General features: G+C 31.1%; 1 protein-coding gene across 2 annotated transcripts in view; it reads right to left on the bottom strand.

The window, feature by feature from the left end:
• The window catches only part of LOC139521224 (galanin receptor type 1-like), a 31914-nt gene extending 8247 nt beyond the window's left edge, over window positions 1-23667 (bottom strand). The window contains exons 1-4 of one of the 2 annotated variants that reach the window (XM_071314659.1): window positions 23566-23667; window positions 19106-19155; window positions 9788-9846; window positions 5534-6772 (exon numbers count right to left, since the gene is read on the bottom strand). In XM_071314659.1, coding sequence (XP_071170760.1) covers window positions 5534-6749 — 1216 coding nt within the window. In that variant the 5' untranslated portion in view covers window positions 6750-6772; window positions 9788-9846; window positions 19106-19155; window positions 23566-23667. Of the gene's footprint in view, window positions 1-5533; window positions 6773-9787; window positions 9847-18938; window positions 19156-23565 lie in introns of those variants that run through there. The other variant, XM_071314660.1, reaches the window with a different exon arrangement.
• Window positions 23668-24509: the final 842 nt, after the last annotated feature.

The raw sequence follows: 24509 nt of genomic DNA, 5'->3' as shown, positions 1-24509 counted from the left end.
TTTCATTTTTTTGCTATGAAAACATGTTTTCTGGTAATAAAAACTTTTAAATTGCGGTTACTGTGGTTAAATCAATTTACAGTAATTCTAACAGAACACACAACTATTTGATACTTAATTATTCGTAAACCACAAGGTGTCCCACTAAGATCACCAAGATAACACTGTTCAAATATAACCGAATATTCAATTTCATTGAAAAATTTATTGGCGGGGATCTTTGTATAGATATTTTAGTGAATAAAATTATGGGATTTTTAGAATATATAAACGTATTCATCTCCTTAGATAGTTTTGATTTTAAAAATAAAGCACCTGAGATAGTTTAAAATATCTCGTGTTGTTATTTTTGTATTAGCCTTTGAGGAAATAAATGTAAAATGCTTCCTTTCTAACATTTATCATAACTAGTCATGAATTTTTTTTTCTCTATAATTCAAAATATTACTTTCTTTAAACTGCATGACTTTCAATTTTGTACATGTCAATATTCTTTGAAGTAAGTTTTTTGATTCTCAAATTTTATAGTATACATCTTTATTAAATAAATAAACTTAAAAGTTTTGTTACACACTTAAGAGACTATTAAAATTTGAGATTTATGTGGAAGCATCACCCCCGCCCGCCCGCCCGCCGGCCACCTTTTCCCATAAATACTAGGGACTTAATTGTAAAATTGCTAACAATTGATAGTCTTTTTCTTGGACAGAATTTGAATAATAAATCCTTGGATTCTGAAGAACTTTACCTCCCACAAACTGCCAGGACCTGCATGAACCAACATTAATTTTCCTTAATAAGAATTTTATTAATCTAATCAAGAACCCATAAAGGGCATCATTTTACAACACAATATGATTGGAAAAAGCAAAACAGAAAACTAATACCATACTATAACATTATGGACAGGATCAGAGTCTAACACAACATGTGTTTTATATAACTATTATATTAAATCTTATAACAATAAAAAATTATATTATTTCATATATTTTGTTTACATCTGGATCTTATTTCTAAACCTTTAATAATGTAATTTCCTAGGCACATGAGAGTTGGTAAATGCTCATTTGTGAACAGCCAGAAATATTTTTTATCATTAGGTAGTTCTTTAAAATTAGTACAAAAAGTGATAACTTTATCAAATAATAGTTTCCTCTGTTCATCATATAATGGACAATTTACTGTAAAATGGGTCTCATCTTCAATAGAATTTGATCCATGTGATAAGCAGTGATGACATAGACGTTGAGTTCTCTCTATGTGTTTTTTACTATATCTATCTTTCTCAATTCTAAGATCATGAGCACTTATTCTCATTTTACATATAGCTCTTCTTATATAAAATCTTTAATTGATAAATAAGCCTCCTTTACAAAGTCAGTCTTTACATATAAAGACAAATTATATGGTTTGGGGTAATAAATGCATTTCTGTTGATATTTGATTTCATGGTTTTGTCAAAGTCAACCTAAAAACGTATAGAACATTTGTACTTTTGACATTGAACATTTAAATTCCTGGTTACCCTATATCCATGTGATATCCCCATGAATAATAATGAAGCCACAGTAGATATTCTAAGGTCTTCTACTAAGTTAAATATGATAATTAAGGATTGCACTAACTTGTTAGTGACTGACTTCTACTAAGTTAAATATGGTAATTAAGGATTGCACAAACTTGTTAGTGACTGGCTTCTATGCTAAATTAGTTCTTTCTTTTACCATCAATAATTTGAACAATTTTGCTCGCGAAAAATAATATATGAATCAATCATACAGATGAACATAGAAATTATACTTGAAGAACAAGAAACAACTAAAACTAGAGGGTCCAAGGACCCTGTGTCGCTCACCTGATATTTTTATTTACAATTGTTGCATGATAAATGCAACTGTTGTACTGTTGTTTAGTTTCAGAGATATAATACTAAAAAGTGCATTTGAAACCTATGTTTTATTTCAGCCATGTGGGCAGGCAGGGTCATCATACACAGTGGTCCCTGGATATCCTAGTGGTGATTTAAACCAAGTTTGTTTAAATCCGACAGTTGTTCAGGGGAGAATTTTTGTAAAATTTATCTAACAAGAAATGCAAAGTAATGAGAAAGTTGTGAAGTAGTTTTGTTGTTGCGCAACCCCCCCCCCCCCCCCCCCCCCCCCCCCGCCTTTGCCAAAGAAAACCAAAAAGGTAATAAAAAATTATCATATATGGGCAATCTATCCTATAAATGATTTCTGCAAAATTCAGTTGATTGTGCAACGGTTGTATAGCCAGCTGAGGTCGTTAAAAACTCTCTTTCTTTTGTTGTTGCAGATAGATAAACAATTTTACCACATGTCAGATTTGCTCTAAATGCTTTGGTTTTTGAGTGATAAGCCAAAACTGCATTTTACCCCTATGTTCTATTTTTAGCCATGGCGGCCATCTTGGTTGGTTGGCCGGGTCACCGGACACAATTTTTAAACTAGATACCCTAATAATGATTTTGGCCATGTTTGGTTAAATCTGGTCCAGTAGTTTCAGAGGAGAAGATTTTTGTAAAAGATACTAAGATCTACGAAAAATGGTTAAAAATTGACTATAAAGGGCAATAACTCCTAAAGGGGTCAACAGACCATTTTGGTCATGTTGACTTATTTGTAGATCATACTTAACTGAACATTTTTGCTGTTTACAGTTTATCTCTATCTATAATAATATTCAAGATAATAACCAAAAACAGCAAAATTTCCTTAAAATTACCAATTCAGGGGCAGCAACCTATCAACGAGTTGTCCGATACATCTCAAAATTTCAGGGCAGATAGATCTTGACCTGATACACAATTTTACTACATGTCAGATTTGCTCTATATGCTTCGGTTTTTGAGTGATAAGCCAAAAACTGCATTTTACCCCTATGTTCTATTTTTAGCCATGGCGGCCATCTTGGTTGGTTGGCCGGGTCACCGGACACAATTTTTAAACTAGATACCCTAATAATGATTTTGGCCATGTTTGGTTAAATCTGGCCCAGTAGTTTCAGAGGAGAAGATTTTTGTAAAAGATACTAAGATCTACGAAAAATGGTTAAAAATTGACTATAAAGGGCAATAACTCCTAAAGGGGTCAACAGACCATTTTGGTCATGTTGACTTATTTGTAGATCATACTTAACTGAACATTTTTGCTGTTTACAGTTTATCTCTATCTATAATAATATTCAAGATAATAACCAAAAACAGCAAAATTTCCTTAAAATTACCAATTCAGGGGCAGCAACCTATCAACGAGTTGTCCGATACATCTCAAAATTTCAGGGCAGATAGATCTTGACCTGATACACAATTTTACTACATGTCAGATTTGCTCTATATGCTTCGGTTTTTGAGTGATAAGCCAAAAACTGCATTTTACCCCTATGTTCTATTTTTAGCCATGGCGGCCATCTTGGTTGGTTGGCCGGATCACCGGACACAATTTTAAAACTAGATACCCGAATGATGATTGTGGCCAAGTTTGGTTTAATTTGGCCCAGTAGTTTCAGAGGAGAAGATTTTTGTAAAAGATAATTAAGATTTACGAAAAATGGTTAAAAATTGACTATAAAGGGCAATAACTTCTAAAGGGGTCAACAGACCATTTTGGTCATGTTGACTTATTTGTAGATCTTACTTTGCTGAACATTTTTGCTGTTTACAGTTTATCTATATCTATAATAATATTCAAGATAATAACCAAAAACAGCAAAATTTTCTCAAAATGACCAATTCAGGGGCAGCAACCTATAAACGGGTTGTTCGATTCATCTGAAAATTTCAGGGCAGATAGATCTTGACCTGATAAACAATTTTACCCCATGTCAGATTTGCTCTAAATGCTTTGGTTTTTGAGTTATAAGCCAAAAACTGCATTTTACCCCTATGTTCTATTTTTAGCCATGGCGGCCATCTTGGTTGGTTGGCCGGGTCACCGGACACAATTTTTAAACTAGATACCCTAATAATGATTTTGGCCATGTTTGGTTAAATTTGGCCCAGCAGTTTCAGAGGAGAAGATTTTTGTAAAAGTTAACGACGACGGACGCAGGACGACGGACGACGACGACGGACGACGCCGGACGCCGGACGCCAAGTGATGAGAAAAGCTCACTTGGCCCTTCGGGCCAGGTGAGCTAAAAATACTTCTGAGGAAGATCAAATTTTTAAAGCGATCTTTTAGGAATGTCTATCTGGCAGGGGTTGAAATTCCTTTAGCCTGAAGTCCTGGACTCAACTAGTGTGCAGTTAAGTGACTTTGGGTTGACCTCTCTTAGCAGAAAAATAAACCAAGACACATCATAAATATCAAATGAATTATACATGTAGTAATAATTTTTGGACAAAATGATCTGATTTTAAATAAATAAATAGATGAAACCTATCAAATAACATTAAATATGACCAGGAGAAAAAATCCAACAACACATAAAGATATAACCTTAAGGTTTCAGAAAAAGACACATGTTAGTACAAAAAGGTGAGCTCAAAGCAACTCAAGCTTTAAAAAGTTTTGCACAAATTGTTTTGATTCTTGTAAAAGTCGTCACTTTAAAAGGACTCATTCTGGACAATGTCAGTAATTTGTCATGAATCAGAATTTCATCCAAGTAATAGAGTAATCATAAACAATGTAAATAGTTGTTATAAGAGCCTTTACCTAATACCTTCAGAGCTTAAATAAATATCACAATGACATTTCAATGTCATATATTGACAGTTTAAGATTGGAAATAACCTCTTTGGGAAAAAAAGAAGGGTTTTTCTCTAAGTATGAATGATTCATTTTCAGTTCAACCAGAAGTTCAAAAAAAAAAATTTCTGCCATAAAATCTTTTATATAAAATAAATGCGTATATTTTTCTTATTTTTCTAATTATGCATTCTGTTTGGTTTCATATTAAAACCAATGTAAATTTGATATTCATTAATTGATAAACATTTCACTTCAATTCTTCATGTATAAAGATGATCTAACATACCACTAAAACCATACCATCCCCCCCCCCCCATATTAAGATGATCTAACATACCACTAAAACCATACCATCCCCCCCCCCCATATTAAGATGATCTAACATACCACTAAAACCATACCATCCCCCCCCCCCCCCCCATATTAAGATGATCTAACATACCACTAAAACCATACCATCCCCCCCCCCCCCCCCCCATATTAAGATGATCTAACATACCCCTAATATAAAAAAGAAGATGTGGTATGATTGCCAATGCCATAAGAGACCAAAATGACACAGACATTAACAACTATAGGTCACCGCACGGCCTTCAACAATGAGCAAAGCCCATACCGCATAATCAGCTATAAAAGGCCCTGATATGACAATGTAAAACAATTCAAACGAGAAAACTAACGGACTTATCTATATAAAAGAATGAACAAAAAACAAATATATCACACATAAACAAACGACAACCACTGAATTACAGGCTCCTGACTTGGGACAGACACATACATAAATAATGTGGCGAAGTTAAACAAAACCATACCATTTTTCTCATCATAAATTGATCCAACAAACAATCCACCATTTTTTTCATTGTTAATGATAATGGAGATTGGACATTTAGAATCTTGAACTTCGTCCTCAAAGTAATCGACTACATCCATTTCATTGTTATCTACGTCCACATGTTTGGCATTTTCATCGATATCTTCATCCGCATCTAGGTTATCTTTATCGATTTCTTCAACGTCGTCTTGAATTAGAGTCGTATGATTTGACATTCCGCTGTCAGTCTTCTTCCTTCTTGGACGATGTCCTCTTTCACGGCAAGAGTTACAGTTAATAACTTCATCAAAACTATTTCCAAAGTAATATGAAAACTTTGCATATATGACTGGACGAATTGCTAAGTCTACCAATGCTACGATTTCACAATATTTCAAAACTTCAAATAGAGTATCGATCTGATTATACAGTAGATCACCATCTTCGTCTGAAAGTGTCATCGCACCGGTAATATACTCTCGAGTTTTGTAAAAAATCATTATATAAACTACCTCATTTGGTAATTTGAAAATAGCAAATGTTATTACTAAGATAGTCACCATTTTTGAAAATCTTTGTTCTCTTGAGGAATAACTTTCATAAAAGAATCTCATGCTTAAGAACTTTGTCACTACATATAAGATACATATTACAAGTAACGGAATCATATATGAAAATGAAAATCGTAACCATAATATTCTCTCATCTTCTGGTGTAAGGTCTGAACCTCGTTCAACACATACTTTAAAGTCTTTGTCGTATGATACAGTTTTGAGATTAAGAATGTTAGACAGACAGATTACTATCCATATAACCACACAGCCTATGATGGTGTGGCGAACATATGACCTGGAACGGACACGTTCATTTAACATGATACAACGAATAATGCTGAAAAGTACCAAATGTGCTCCCGCAACATATGAACATACTGAAGTCAAATAAAAATGTGCTTTACACAAAGGTGTATTCACTATGCCTTTATGCCCAACTTCATTGAAAATGATATATGGACTTTCCATGATGATATTGAGCAAGTCTGCTACCGCCAATCCTCCGATTGCAATGTAGATTGGAATTCTGGGATATTTTGAGCATATTAATGCTTGGATGACCAGTATGTTACCTAGGATACAGACTATTCCTATCAGGGCTACAACAACGCAGATAACTATCATTGATACTCCCGGACTTTTGTCATCCTCTCCCTCCATTGCTAATCAGGTTGGCTACAGAACTACAAAAAAAAACACTTAATAAATCATACAAGATAGGTAAAAATGAAAGGGAATGTGTCAATCAACATTAGATTTTCATCTGATCTTTAGAACTTCACTACAGAAACTATTACTGTGAATCATTATTACTTGTTGAATTCCTTTCTCTGATAGTGATCTATGAATTCAAGAGTTCTAGGAATCAAAATTTTTATAGGCTGATAAGGAAATTTTGGCAAAATCATGAAATCAATTATCCCTGAAAATTGGTACTGTAACAAACATACATTCTGATAAAAAGTTGTCAATTCAGAAAATGATCATATGGTAAAAATTTATGATTTTGTTGATTTTCACCTAGAAAATATTTAAGGTTATTAAAAACTTGTTCTATATTTTCCATCATTCTTTCTAATGAATGATTAATCATCATATAAAATTTCCACCAATAAAACATTCATCTGATGTCACCTGATACACAGAGACAAGTAAACTAGGACATCCATTCACCTGCCATAACATGATCAAGTTTTTTTTATTCGTTAGATCTTTCCAAAATGCTGCCACAAAAAAAAATGGCAAGAGCTGTGTTAAATTCACAAACAAACTTCAACAAACCAAGATATATTTCTGCATTATGAGTTTAACAGTGACCATATTGTATAGAGGGGCTTATTTCCAGAATGATTTTATTGCATGTTTTTTTTATGTACATTGTTGACATTCCACTGATCATTGAAAATATAAAGGAATGATTGTTTAACCAGGCACCATTTTCATGCACATTGTGTAGTAGCCCTACATTATAGCAACATGTTCAGTGGTTGGTTATAGTTATTCATAAAAAAAAATTGCCATTTGAAAGTTTGGCAGAATTTTTATATTCTCTGTTTTAAATAACTTAGATAAATGTACAGCTTAAATATTGTGTATATACTAATCTATTCAGTATTTTTGAACTCTTACATGTAATGATTTTTTTTTTTTTTTTTTAATTTTACTTTTACTTGTGTATGAAAAATATCACTTCATGTTTTAATCAGCAATTATTTTAATAGCACTTGCTAAAATGATTTTGCCATTTGATTAGGGACTTTCCATATTGAATTCTCCTTGAAGTTTTGTATTTTTGTGATTTTATTTTTTTTACATGATTTTGTAATTAGAGTATAACGTAACAGTAACAGTAAACAGTAGAATACTAGTATTACTACCATAGCAAATAATGTCAAGAACATTGAGACAATAATAATTTACACTAATTTACACACAAAAAATATAGAACAAAACCCCATTAACAATGTTAGATAAAAATGTGAAAAGTTTAGAAAAAAAATTAAATAACCGACATTTTTGTCACAAAAATCCGGTTAAAAATGTGAAAAAATCTCCAGTGTAAAGTATTCTTATTCTGTCTCATATTCTGAATATAAAAATAAGAAGATGTGGTACGACTTCCAATGAGACAATTATCCACCAGAGAATAAATGACGTAGATGTAAGCAAATGTCTATTTTGAAATCTTTTATAAATATATCATATTTAACAGCAGCAGAGAATTTAGTTCATCTTTTGAACTGGTCAAACACTTTACAAATAAATCAATAAATGGAGAAGTAAAGAGACATTTCAATTTCAGTATAGGTTTATAATTGCTATTTATATAATATCACTTTTATATCTTCTTCTATTTTCTAATGTTATTTTTAAGTTCCTGTTACCTAGATTATGTATGATTAAAAAGAAGTAAAGGGAAAAAATTAATTGATTGGTGATCACTTTATGCCACATCAGCCATCAGCACAAAAAGGCTATATTGCTGGGATAAAGTGATAGAAAACTGACAAAGAATAACTACACTGTAACAGTATGTTACAGTCCTCAACATGTCTCGCATAATTCCAGATGCATGGTTTACACGATATAGCCTTTTTGTGCTCTTGTGGCATAAAGCAAACATCAATCAATCCAGGTACATTGGGCTCTTTCTTTTAATTCCAAAAGCAAAGATTTATAATTTTAATAAATTTTCTGAATTAGCTGAGTGGTAGCAGATTGACATGCAACACCTGTACGAAAAGTCCTGCCATGATAAAAATAAACCAGTGCAATGATAAAGATAAGCCGAACATAACTCTGATAATATCTTGTATAGTCTTAGTTTAAACATATTTATTTATAGTGGATTGGGAAACAAGTTTTGCAACTTATCTTAATCCCTTTCCACTTTGCGGGTGCGAGTGCTGCCTTGTAGCGGCATTAGCCTGCTCTTTTTCAAAATCTACAAGGATGTCTTTAACGTGCAAGAGATATGGCTCTCTCTTTACACGGGTCAACCATTTATCGTCCCCGTCCGACGGACTATCATCGTTTCCTCAAGACCCTACTCGCAAATGGTGTCAAGGGAGAGCCGAAAATGCAGTCCCTGAAATTTTCATCGAACCAGGAAGCTTTGTGTTAGTAGTCCGATGCAGTAACCACTGCACCACGGCTCTCGTATAGTCTTGGTATCAATCCTGTAATTTTTGATTTCAAACCAATAAAATAAATTACTTACTTACTTACTTAATAACAAGCCTCTAAGCCAGTTTGACAGAAAATAGAGATTTTATCAAACCCTAAAAATTTATTGTAAATAACTGTAAGTATTTGATGAATACAAGTTATAAAATAATAAAATTTGATATATTTTTAAATCTAAAAACATTAAAAGTTTTCACACGCTTCAATGAGCAATAAGGTTAACATAAACACACCGTTCAAACATTTTTATTCTAGAAAAAACATAAATTTAATCGACCAGAAAATTGCACGGTTCCTGAATTGTACACCTCATCCGTTTAAAGTTTTTTATTGATATCATACTAAATATATACAAGTCTAATTTGAAAACAACATTCAAACCTATGATTGCATTGGTTTAGCTATATCTATTCAAATTAGTAAGAGATTATAATATTAAAAGTCACATAAAAACAAAGCAAAAATTATACAAAACCTAAATAATCTGCAGTAAATTGACCGAATTTTCTTACCTTCTAGAAAAACTTTCTGGCAGGTCAGACTATACTTAGATCCAAAGATAACATAGCACCTACAACAATCAGAGCTATCATTTAGACATTACATAATTGATTATATAAAGACTCAAGGCTTCCTACAAGATATGGTCATTTCAGCCTTTTTTTATCATTATTACAAGGTCACCATTGGTTGTTTATATAATATCACACAATCTGCTCATGTTCATAACAAGGCTATTAGACTGCATGTAGCAATACACCACCATATGTTGTACTGAAATCAAAACTTTATTCTTCCACTAGATTGTATGCAAATTTGACAATGTAGGCTGACCAATGGGATTTTTGATATGATACAAGTAACGTTTTTGTATAATACCAGTGACACATGTTTTACAGATATTTAATGATCATTCATGTTTTTGTATCTATTGAGAAAATATCCTGCATCTAAATGTGATGGGATTTTAAACCAATGGACAAGGGACCAGTTTATTGTTAGACTTGTCACTTTTGTGGCTGATACATTTATGAAGTTGATATTTCCAGTCAATCATAATTTACCTTCTAATATTATCTTGAATTGTTTTTTCCTTTTCTATTTTGATTTTGCCTAACCCCATTTTTTCTATCTGAAATTTATTTTTGCCGTCCCCCTTACTGACCACGAGGTCATACTGAGCTAGTGATAATTATAAACAGAAACAAACAAAGTATTAAAACCATTTCCTAAAACCACTTACTACGTTATTGATAATCCTATACTGAAAATGGTGGATCATAATACTTAAATCATGCAGGGAGATTATATTGATATTTCTGGTCATTAAATCATAATAGCTCACAGACTAGGAGCAGTTGGAAAACAATCCCATGTATGTCAGACATGTCTCAATTCTAGAACTGAAAATCTCTATCCATACAAACAATATTGAAGTAATTATCAGGGTGTTTTTAACATGTTTTGACTTCAAGCTTGTCTGCAAGAGGTTCTTAAATCTTAGTACAAATGGCTTGTGAAGGTACCTATGCACTTAGGTAAAAATAAAATAACAATTAAAGAGCTGGTATGGGGTTACTATCGCCACCATTTAAAGGGGAAAAGCTTACAATTTGTAGTGACCTATTGTAATAGTTTTTTCTGTACACACATATAGATATGATCATTTTCTGTCACTGTTTTCAGACACAGTAATATTGTCTTTTTAAAAAAACGCAAGCTTCAACCCATCAAAAAGAATTAAAATTGTAATCCCTTAAATTTTCCAATACCATCATCAGAAAACCCTTTTCCAGAACTTGTTTTGCTACATTTTGTGTTTGTTTCAGCATTAAAGACTCAGATGTTTTCTTGACTCATTCAATCAATTTGTTCAGAGTTCCTTAATTCTAATATTGCGTAGAAAGCTTAACTTTTTCAATCAAACAGAATAAATTGAACAAATAATATTCCTATAAGTTGGTTTCTCTTAGTTTTAACAAGAGTTGAATTCATTTTATCAAGTTTGATTGGACCTATTTTAAAATTATTTTCTAGATTCTATTAAGTTTCAAATTACATTTATATCCCAATAACATATTTATAACATTTAAAATATTTCCCAAGCTGTGGTCGATGTTTTAATTTTACAACATTTTATCAAACAAAATACCATAAGCGGTGTTCATGATACTAGATCCGGACAGAATAAATCTGATAAAAATAAACCCAATGATAATCTAATGTACTTTTCTAAGCCTTATCAAATTTACATTACAAATAATGTTTAAAACCTAAAACATGACAAAAAAAATCCATTTCATTACAATTATAAATTAATCATATTCATAGTTGACATTTAAAAAAAAATATCCCTACGGCAACAGACTGCTGGCACCTGATAATTCTAACAATTTTTGTGTTTGTTTCAGTTATCTTCATTAACATTTACACAATTTTCTATTTAATGCTAATTGTTTTATACAATTGCAGTTAAAAAATAAATCTCAGCAAAGTGAAATATTTTGTATTTAATTGTAAATGTTGAGACATGTTTTGTACTATTCTTGTTTGTGCAAATCTGAGGACAATTTACATGTAACAACTCTGCACAGCAAAACTGAGGACCATTTACATGTAACAGCAAAACTGAGGACCATTTACATGTAACAACTAAACTGAGGACCCTTTACATGTAACAACTAAACTGAGGACCCTTTACATGTAACAACTAAACTGAGGACCATTTACATGTAACAACTAAATGTAACAACTAAACTGAGGACCATTTACATGTAACAACTAAACTGAGGACCATTTACATGTCACAACTCTGTCCAACAAAACTAAGGATCATTTACATGTAACAACTCTACCCAGCAAAACTGAGGACAATTCACATGTAACAACTCTGAACAGCAAAACTGGGGACTATTTCCATGTAACAACTCTCCCCAGCAAAACTGAGGACCATTCACATTTAACAACTCTGACCAGCAAAAACTGAGGACTATTTACATGCAACAACTCTATCCAGCAAAACTGAGGATCATTTACATGTAACAACTCTACCCAGCAAAACTGAGGACCATTTACATGTAACAACTCTGACCAGCAAAACTAAGGTTCATTTACATGTAACAACTCTGCCTAGCGAAACTGAGGACTATTTACATGTAACAACTCTGCCCAGCAAAACTGAGGACCATTTACATGTCACAACTCTGCCCAGCTAAACTGAGGACCATTTACATGTAGCTGCTCTGCCCAGAAAAAATGGGGACCATTTACATGTAACAACTCTGCTCAGCTAAATTAAGGACCATTTACATGTAACAACTCTGCCTATAAAAGATTGTACAACTCAAATCATAATGATTTATCAATTCAGAAATATTTCACTATTTCTATGGTTTTGTACCTTACTTTTTATGACAAAGAAATACCACATACTGCTTATAAATGTCACATGTCTACTTATTACTAACAGCTGCCCAATATTATTGTCTGTGATAATTATGTCTGATGACTCTGACAACTAACCAAGAAAACTATTAGTTTAACTAAGTGACAATAATATTAATAGAAAATATTCCAGAAAAAATCCCCAAAAAATAAAAATTGTCTTTGACTTTGGTTTCAAAACTTTTGTCCTTTTAGAAACATGTTAGTTTAACTTTGATTATTAAAATTAGTCTCCTTTTTAAAAATATACATTTATTATTAAGGTTGTTACATAAGAAAAATAGAAAGTACAAGTACTTTTAAAAGACAGATACATTGTATTAATTGTTAAAGTACAAAACAATCTATGACTAAAGTTGAATTATGTGGCTTCTATTATAGATTCTTAGTCTATTGAATTCTAAGGTTATTTAAAGTTATTTAAATTGGTCAATGGTTTGACATCTGAATTTTCCTGCACAGTGCTGATAAATAAATTAAGTTACCATGTTGCCCTAATCAATTCAAGAAAGGGTTCTCACAACCACCAGTACATTTTAATTATTTTTTGCTTTTAACAGAATGCAGTGTCAATTGAAAAATATTTCTGTATTTTGTTTACAATGGCCATGAAAATGTTATTAATATAAGGTTCATCATGGTTTAAAACTAATAACCAAAATAAATGTTTTTTGACAAAGAATTAATTAGAAAAAAAACCTGCACAAAAATAAATTTGTCAACATTCCGTCAATGGATTCAGATCCTTAGCAGTGGGTTGTTATTAATTCCTTCCAAAGAAAGCACATAATGATACATAATACTATAGATCAGCATCACATTACAATGTATAATTTGGAATATGAAGAAGTGTTAATATTCTCCTGGTTAACCAAGACTTGCCGTACTTAATAAACGAACGTTTTATTCCATAATACACCTACAGGATTATTATAAAATTTTAATTTTCTAAATTTATTTTTCTATTTTACAGATTTTTTTATAAATTAGCCCCTAAAAACTATGATACTATACATTACCGACAGAAGAGCAAGTGTTACTGCATCTTATTAAAATAATTGACCGACATTTCGTGACCACTTCATCTACTACATATTTACAAGAAGGAAGAACAAAATATCTAATCCACTTATATATGTTTACTTTATTTGGTAAAATTCCACAGGCACTTGTCTCTGATTCCCCCCCTAATATACATGTACCATAAAATAAGGTATACAGGGGGTGGAACCAGAGACAAGTGGATTCAGATCCTTAGCAAATTTCTGTAAAATTCCTGGAGATATCAGCAAAGATTTTTTTGGTAAAAAAAATGAAGACTAAATTGAAGCTTTTTTTGTTATAAGACAATCTAATTAAAATTAAATCTCTGCACTCCATAATTTTTTATGCTTGGTCGCTGCGAAATTAGATTGGTTAGAAAGATACACAAGAACTTGTCTTTGATTAACACTACTTTTGAATTTTAAGTTAGAAAATATAATCCAAAAGGTGCTTGTGCAAATTGACCTTATAAATAATATGTACAAATTTTATAAAGATCTGTGACCGAACCATTACATGTACATATATACTTATATATGTAAAATTATGTTTGTGTCATTCATTCTGGAACAATAAATATGAAAAGCATTATAAACTTGTTATAAATTGTGTAAAGAGTTAAAAATACTGCTAAAGATGACATGCTTAAACTTAAAATAATACAAAACCCCACATCTAAAAGTCAAATTAAAAATACAGTTTCCTTAATATAAGACAGTCATTAGAACTGAGGACGGGAGACCCAAAACAATAATTTGAACTGATACATTTTGTATTTTAATATTGTATTGTTTATTTTTGTATATATGTTATTGTTGTCACAGATCATGTTTTTGATTTATATGGGGATAAAATTATTTGATTTGAATAACTTTGAACAAATTTTTTTAATACATGTATAAGGCCACACCAATTTGATTCCTTGTTCGACGGACCCGCCCGCACCTATTTTTTTCAAAACAGATTTTTTTTATTTTTTTTATATTCCCGCTTCCCGCATCCGGAAATGTAATCATGTCCATTTCCCGCACCGTTTTTTTTGTAAACATTATAAAAAGATATCAACATTTGTTTTTAAAATCACAGTCTAACCTGTATATAACGATTTTAAACATAAAAGCACCCCAGCACACTTTGTAAATATCTGTGAGAATATTTGTTTCAGCATGAAACCTACTTATCCAAAGCGGGAGTGCTCCGATCAAGGATTTGTAAATCTATATCAGCGGAAATACCGGATTAAAGAACAAAAAATTGGTTACTTTCCCCCTTACTTATATTCCCTATCAAAACATGTCGTTGTTAGAATAAAGTACAAAGAACTTCTGAAGGTTTGCCTTCAACTACAATTATATTGTATGCTGGCGAAACAAAACTATCCATAGCCTCTGCATGTTTATGCACCTGTCCTGATTGATTGAGGGGCCTGTCGTTCAGCAGTTATCGTTTGGTAATGTTGTTCATTGGTATAATTTTTCCCATTTGGATGTACATGATATATAAATTAGATCGTTGGTTTTCCTGTTCGAATTGTGTACGCTAATAATTTTGGGTCCTTTATAGCTTGTTGTTTGGTCTGTATCAAAGCCCTGTGTAAAAGGCCGTACTTTGACCTGTGTTTGTTATTTATATCAGGTTGAGAACAACCCTCCCTCAGACAACATGGACAAGGGGTCATTTTACTGATGTAGAAAAGAAAATAGAAATACCAAGGATTTGTATAGTTCTTCTATACAAAACCTTTGAAAACATAGAATTTTGTACCCAAAAAGAGGAGAGTTACATCATATTTTAAACAACTTTTTCTAAAAGAGTGGTCCACTTATTTTGAATAATATTAAACTGTTAAAGTAAATGTGTTAACATGGTTAAAGTCCAGGAATATTACAAAATTCTTGGACATGTTTTGACCATTTAATACCAGATAGATATATAGTTCTTTGAGAAAATATGAGCTCTTTTGTACAAACAAATATATTATAACTTATATTGATCCCTCATAAAACATGTAAAAGGGATATTTATAACATTAAGGGGTTCTCCCCAAACTGATTATGACTTGGATGGAGAATTGTCTCATTGTCAGTCACACATACATGTCATACATAGACCAGATTTAATTATTTCTTGGTGAACAGGGAAAAAATACTTCAGAAATTAAAGAAATGTCAAAGTACAAGTGATAAATCAAGCTTTAATATTGTCAAAACCTACTATTTTATGTTTACAAAAAAAAATTATAATCGCTCGCCTCTACTTTTCAAGCTTCGCCTCAAAAATTTGCAAATTAAATATTTTTTTATTTAAATTTTCAAATCGCTCGCTCGCCCCAAATTTTGAAGTCCAAAAATCCGTAGAACAAGAAATTAAATTGGTGTGGCCTAAGGCAAACATTTAAAAAAAAATTAACTTCAGTTGTCATGAGATCATTTCATAATTGTTCAATTTTTAATGATTTGATTTCGTAATTGTCCTATAATAATTTTTAATGATTTCAGATAATTTCGTAAATAGTTCAAATTATTTTATTTGAGATAATTTCTTCAATGTTCAATTTTTAATGATTTCAGATAATTTTTTAATTGATTGTTCAATTTCTATGATTTGAGATCATTTCTTCAATTTTCAATTTCTAATGATTTCAGATAATTTGTAATTTTTCAATTTTTAAAGATTTAAAATCTTTAAACTCTCTATTATCACAAATACGGAAATTGTGGATCAAAATTGAGCTAATTTATTTTTAAATTAAGCATTGTTTATAAAATTCATAAAGATTCTTTGGAGTCTATGGTATCGTGAGAAATGGTTAGACACAAAGCCGCAGAACTGTCTGTAAACCATATAAGGATCATCATAACACGTAAATACCAATCCTGTTATTTTCATTCCTCATTGAAAATAAAGCTATAAATTATTACACAACCTGTTAAGATGTTAACCAACTTATTAAATCAAGACAAAAGAAAACATTTCAGTGCAGTATTCCCATCATTTGACTTTATTTTAGGTATTGTCAGACAATTTCAGATAATTTTGTTATTGTAATGAGAAGATTCCCACTTGCATGCAATTGACATAATCTGATCATGGAAACAAGAGCTTCCCACTTGACGCAATTTTCAATTAAATATGGAAGTGTCTAAATAAATAAAGCTGAGTTAATATTGTTAGAGGTTGAGAAAACATTGTTTTTTTTAATAAATTACTTTTAAACTGAACAAATTATATTGTACCGAAGAAATATTTTCAATTCCATGTATGGTCATACAGACACGCTGGGTTAATTAGTGTTCATTTTGTTCAGAAACTCAGAAATATATTTGCGTCAACAGAGATTTTGAAACAATCAAATCTGAGCAATATATTAACGACATATAATTAGGTCAATGACGTATGAAATGTAGGTCAGATGGACACACATTTCTTCTAATTAATGAGTCTGATAGAGAGAGCAATAACTGAATCCTTAAACCAAGCTCTTCATCTTTTATATAAGCTTTGGATTTCAAATATTATGGCCACGAGCATCACTGAAGAGACATGTATTGTCGAAATGTGCATCTGGTGCAGGAAATTGGTACCGTTAATTTTATTACAATCATTTACTGTCATTTCTCACTTTTTTACAATGTTTTTATTACTGTAGATTCAGAAATTATTGCTGAGTTGTAAACACAATGATATAAACCAGCATTCTGAAATATTTTATAAAAATAAAAATCGCATTTAAGTCGAAAATGACAAAATTGCAATAATAAATGCATGCCATAATTTCGGAATTTACAGTATTGAGAAAAGGAGCAGGTTTAATAAGACCCCTTTTTGGCCCCAAAATATAGCAGTTTTACAAAATTGTGAAAATGTAATCTTTAAGCTATTTATTGGAAAGTAGAATGCTTCTGCTACATAAATATGGGCTGTTTTTGACAATACAATGAATGCACAAATATTGGTACTAGCATCATAAAGTCATGCTAAATTACTGAAATCTTCACAATTTTAGCATTTTAGTTAAATTTTAGACGGATTCCGTCTTAAATGAAAGTGGCTGCATTCGTGTTCATTCATAATGTTGAAATGTAAGTTGTATTTGATGATAATACATAGAATATATAAAGATTGAGGATGAACACGGATGCGGCCACTTTCATTTTTAACAAAAACCATCTGAAAAGTGATGTTTTTTTGGCATATTTGATAGATTTTCATATTTAAGCTGGAATCGGAGCGCTTTTAATGACTAAATCAGTTAAAATCTTTCACATAATCTAATCGAATCAATTGAAATAGACACTTAAGTGTTTAAATAGTGTCTAAAATCTTTCGTTATATGAACTTGAAATTTGAGGCCAAAATCAGCCCTTACCGGACCTACTCCTTTAAATTGCAGCAGAATAGGTTTTGCAAGAATAAATACTTAAATTTCTAATTTAAACAGCTTTATTTGTTAACAGCATTCCCTGGAATTGTAATAATTAAACTTGGGTTTTATTTCATTTTCCAACAATCAACAAGGTCAAAAATAAATGTACACGATCATTTTGAATTAACAGTAGATGTAAATTACCAGTTTTAATAATAGGATGCATACATAAAAGTTTAACTGTAAACTACCAGTACACATTCTTTGATTAACTTAGTTTTTAAATTATTTTTGTAACTTTATAAACCATAATAAATATTTAACAAATTTTGTTCATCAAATCTACTCAGTGATTAACCATGTGTCTTAATAAATTAAATGGGTTCATGGTGCCAAGAATTACAACCTTTACATAGTGCCAAGAATTACAACCTTTATATGATTAAAATTTGACCAATATTTAAAGAGTAATTCCTAATGTATACTTGCAATTTTTTTTAATGAAAAGAAAATGATTTCAAGAATTTGTTTATACATATCCAAACTATTCAAGTGACTTCTTGCTCTACTTATTTTGTGACTTTTTCTCCTGCTGTGTCCTGACCCCAAAATTCTGAAGGTCATACAAGATGTCCTGCATTCTTCAGACTAAGCATACATGTGTAATGTTATTATCATTTTCACCAAGATGTCATTAAATAAGTTGATATCCTGCATTTATATTATGCTTTCACATTGTAACAAAATTGGCTTTAAAACATCACCCTCCTCTTAAATTATTTTCCCTTATCAGTGCATCTAATACTTACATTCTAATGCAGAAGCTATAGATATATGGTATTGGTTATCTATTTGCCATCTTCTTTTCTGTGTTCATGTTACATACATCCTATATAAAGTTTAGTATTTGACCATTAAACTATCTTTAGCCACCTCTAAGTAATAATTTATGAATGATATTTATATTTAGGTTTACCTGTACATGAATGTTTATCCTCCAGACCAATCATTTACATTTTCTCTGACCTAGAAAAAAACCACAAAAATTTCCATAAGTTCAAGTACTTTATGAATATCAACAGAAAATCTACTTGTGGAGATTTTTATTTCTTTTCTATTCCTAGCAACTAGCAAATACATATATATTAGCAGCAACTAGCAAGTTCAGCAACTGGAAAATACTTGGCCTTCTTTCTTCAATTCATAATTTTTATTGTGACCATACCCAGGTATTTTTCTTGTTTTTCATAAAATGAGATCTAAAATCTAATATATCCATCAATATTAAAAGACAATAACAAACAACACATCATAATTACACATTAACATTAATCTACTCAACTTATCAATCAGAAAATTCATTTTATTGCTATAAGGAGATATTAACTTATCCCTTTGGTATTGTTCAACATTTTATGAATTTTAATTCAGGCGAAAAGGAAATTGTCTTATTTTCCATCAAACAATATTTCCTTTTTCTCTGATTTTAGTAAATTGTTACGGGATATTTCATTCAATTATCAATATTTCATCTATAATCTCAGGCGCAGATCCAGAGGGGGGGGGGGGTTCCCCCCTTTTTTTTGGACGATCAATGCATTTGAATGGGGACATGTAATTGGAACCCCCCCCCCCCCCCCCCCCTTTGTCCTGGGTTAGGAACCCCCCCTTTTTAAAATGGCTGGATCCGCCCCTGAATCTATAGCATACTGTACATGTTACGTTATGATAAAAAGTATATAGTATATGTGAAAACAAATAAAGACAATTTGCAAGGAAAATTAATTCCAGATAGTAGTAAAATACAGAAAAAAATAGCTCCATTCTAGATGCTAACTCTTGATCCTGAAGAAGCTTCTGTACAAATTTCCTTGACATTTCATCAAGTTTGGAAAAGTTGGTTAATGATTTAAAAACCGAAAACACTACATTAATTTACTAAAAAAAAAAAACTTAGTTCTTCCTTTATCAGTAAAATCTGATTGATTAATTGATTGCTACTTGCAAGGTAAAAACAAAATGTCTGTAAAAGTTCTGAAGATGCTATTTTTATCATGTTTATTATGAAGTAGCTTTGTCTGATTTCAATAAAATTCTATAAACAGTGGTGAAGATTTGAGAGTTATTGATATCTAAAAGGACTTTAAACAAAGCCAATTTTATTTATTTTTATTGGTCATTGAAGCTCCTTTTACTGAGAAACTATGTGGCATTCAATCTATACCATTAAACCTGATGCTATGTAATATATAGAATTTGAAGCTCCTTTTACAGAAAGACCAGTGGCATTTCAACCTATACCATTAAGCCAGATTCTATTAATCAGAATTCCAAACTATTTCACTAAGAGTGAATGTCAAAGTGCTGACTTCTTTTGAAGTGATGGAATTAAAGACTATTATTCTTTCTTCACAAAATACATGTATCTATGCAGGATATCTGAAATAATCATACTTGAACAAAAAAAATCAGAAAAAAAACCAGAAAAATGCACCATTTTTCCACTACAATATTGCTTCACGTCCATATTTAATTCTTTGTTCACCGTGTACAATAAGTGAAGATACATCTTGTTATTGAAGACACATTGATGGCCTTTGATTGTTTTATTTCTCTTTGGTTGGGGTTGTAGTTTCTTTGACACATTCCTTTCCATTCTCAATCTTAAAAGTACAGTAGTGACATCAGCTAAACTAGAGCAATATTGACACTGACCCTTCCACAAAATCAAATTATCAGACTGGATCCAGACATCTATGATTGAACAGTAAACCAGGAATTAGTCTGTCTCATTGTACAATAGTCTAGTAGGTTAAGTCTGTACCACCAAACAAGATTGATTAGTTAGATATATACTGAAAATTCAGATTACACACCATTTTCAAGACAAAAAATATCACACAAACAAAAATTAAGCCGCACATTATATATTGTGTGTGAAATATATCTTAACTATTTTTATGTGATTTCAAAATATTTGTGAAGGAAATTCATTACAGAAATTATAAATTCAAATTTTATTAATGTATTTTCCACAATCTGTCACATTTTTTAACATTAATAAAAACTTGCAATACTTTGTGAATTTACAATATATAGAAATATGCATTTTGAAAACTAAAAGTTAGCATCAGAAAATGTAATACATGCCATTGGGACTGTCACCCTAATACCATGAAATTTACGCAAATTTTAAAATAACTTACTAATGTATAACATCATTGGAATATATTTATGCCAGTCGTAACCATTTCTAACAATCTAGGTTTAATACTTCGGTACTGGCACCATTTGAATAAATACTGTATAATACATTTGTTTTTAGTAAATTATCACTTCAAATCTTTGGTTAATGAATTAAAACTGTAGATGGGGAAACCCCTTAGGCTGTCTAAACTGACTTTTTGTCTTTAAATTACATTGTATAATGATTATATATATATATATATATGCCTTTTGTATTTGATGCTTCTAAACATTTCATGCATTTACCTTTCAGGCCTTTTTTTTGCAATTGGTACTTCAAAACATAAGTTTCTACCAATTTCATAATGTAAATATTTTCACACACAATCAGAGATAATTTTGTTATCATATTAAAACAAGTACAAAGGTTGTTTGAAAAAATAAAATTGACAGTGTGATAGTCCAAGGATTGTTTTGACTGATTATCATGACATTTACAATACACAAATATAAAGTATATATTTGGTAATATTGACATATTGACAGTGTGAGATTTAGTTTGGTAAAACAGGGAAACCTGCCTTTCATTTTCAGAACCATTCCAAAATTTAAAACAAGCCAAAAATAACCACAATACATGTACATGTATTTGATTCCAAAACAATATGTACATGTATTACAAAGTATTTCTTCTCCAAAATGTATGAATTTAACCCCTTACCTCTTGAGAAACAAGTAAAAGGCTGGCACTTCCAACTGCACATTTATTGTTAGAAAACCTTTCTTATTTAACAGTTCAAAATACTAGTAAGCTTCCAGGGGTGTTAAGCAACCCAATCAATCAATGAGGGACCCATGACATGTACTACATTGCATTATTTCTTTTTGAGGGACCCATGACATGTACTACATTGCATTATTCCTTTTTGAGGGACCCATGACATGTACTACATTGCATTATTCCTTTTTGAGGGACCCATGACATGTACTACATTGCATTATTCCTTTTTGAGGGACCCATGACATGTACTACATGGCATTATTCCTTTTTGAGGGACCCATGACATGTACTACATTGCATTATTCCTTTTTTTCACATGAGTAAATCTGTTACAATTCATAGCAGGACATACCATCCTAAACCAACTTATAAAGAAAATCTATTTTAAATAACACTGTTAACAGTGACCTTGGCTTGCTGACCTTTATATCAATAAGTTTTTCTTCTTCCCTATATCTTTCATGTTTTGTAATGATTGAAAAAGGAATGACCTGAGTGGATTACAAAAAAATGTGTTTATTATATTCCTTTACAACACTGGTTTGTCCAAAAAATATTTATGTAATATTTGCCATGGACATAAACAACAACAATGAATTATTTGGTTGATACTGCCAGGCAAAGAGAACCATAGCAGTTTCTTTATAACAATTTGAGAACTTATCTTAGATTAGCATTACAATTGTAGTGTACAAACTTTCTAAACAAATGTACATTCAAAAAAATGGTAGGAGAGCCTAAAATATGACTATGAATATTTCCTGCTTCTCTGCTTATCACATGAGCATTGAAGAGTTAGACCAAAGACTGGTTAGAATAATGTGTCTGAGTTACAGTGACATGTCTTCCAGCATACTGTGTGAAACAGCATAATAAAACTCCAGCTTGGTGTGTTGGTCTAGTACAAATGCTTATAGCTTTGCCAGACGTCATGATTAATTGAACTAGTACATACAACATAAACACTGAATATGGAAATAATTTGCCGCTGGACAATTACGCACTTATTTATTAATGATATAATTTGGATCTGCAGTTACTTTTCCTCATTTACGGGGTTACCCATCAACTTTGAGATTTGTTTCAAACATGTTTAATGTCATACAATATCCTCTAAACATGGACATCGTTTAATGTATTAGAAATGGTAGCCATGCTGTAACCATTTGTTTACATAAAATGTACAAATATTTGTAAACATTGCGACGAGAAAAAATATTTCTGGTAACCCACAAGTTTTTTTAAATATTCTTTTTCATAACTTTATAAAGAAGTTCGGTTGTATATAAAAATCACAACACTTAAGGCAATACACACATATAAGTCGGTTAGTAGTGTAAACATGGAACATGCTGCTCACGTTACATATCTAGAAAAAAATGTGTATTTCATCTTGTTTTAGATGCATACGACTAAAAGCGCAGCAGTTTTGCAATCATAACAAATTAAACTTTTGGAATATAACTTACTTAATGCAACAGCTACATTACAGTCATCTGTTTACGTAATATTCACTTTCAATTTGCCTTTTTTTTGTAGAATCTTTGAAACAGACTGCTACCTCTTGTTATATTTATCCCGTACCATTGTAAACTCGTACCAACGTCAACTCGTACCACTAAAAAAAAACTCGTACCAATGCAAACTCGTACCACTGCTAACTCGAACCAACTTATTTAAATGCATTTGAATGCATTTAAATGATGAATATATACTTTACTTTCACTCAATACCTCTTAAGTCTGTAAAATATATATAATTTGAAAGTACAATGACCAATTTGTAGCTAATGTTCCTTGTCTATTGGTCCTCGATAGAAAATACTTCAGACTGGTTTACTCATATTTGTAATATTATTAAAGTATTATAAGTTTCACCACAAGAAAATATTTATTTTTCATGAATAAATCTTAGCAGTTAACAGAGTTAATCAAAATGATTTCCAAAATGAAACTCTTACTGTCTATAAATAACAATGAAATGTAACTGTTTCCTGTTAAGGGGTTCCCCGAATTTTCCCGCCAAAAAGCACATGGCTTTCAACAATGTAAACATAGCATTCGATTTGTGATCATGGATTACAGCTTGAATTAATTTAATTTGGATATAGATATTCAACTTAATAAGGTACAGTTAACGCAATGTTTTTTACTTTCTTCTGGATTAAAACTAGTTTGAAAGATCAGTTTAAAGAATAAAGCTTAAAAAAATATTCGTATTTTTGTCTACAGCTTTCCTTAAAATCTAGTATAAAATTCAAGTAATTCAACTTTAATTTTATTAAGTTTACAAAAAAACAACATAAAACATTCATATTTTTTAATATATTTTTAATGGTACGACTTCCCAGTGGTACGAGTTTACGTTGGTACGAGTTAACTTTTTTGGTACGAGTTAATGTGAGCCAAAATTT

This window comes from Mytilus edulis, chromosome 4, assembly GCF_963676685.1.
Source record: "Mytilus edulis chromosome 4, xbMytEdul2.2, whole genome shotgun sequence".
In the NCBI taxonomy this organism is placed as follows: domain Eukaryota; kingdom Metazoa; phylum Mollusca; class Bivalvia; order Mytilida; family Mytilidae; genus Mytilus; species Mytilus edulis.
This window is presented reverse-complemented; position numbering and strand designations above follow the sequence as displayed.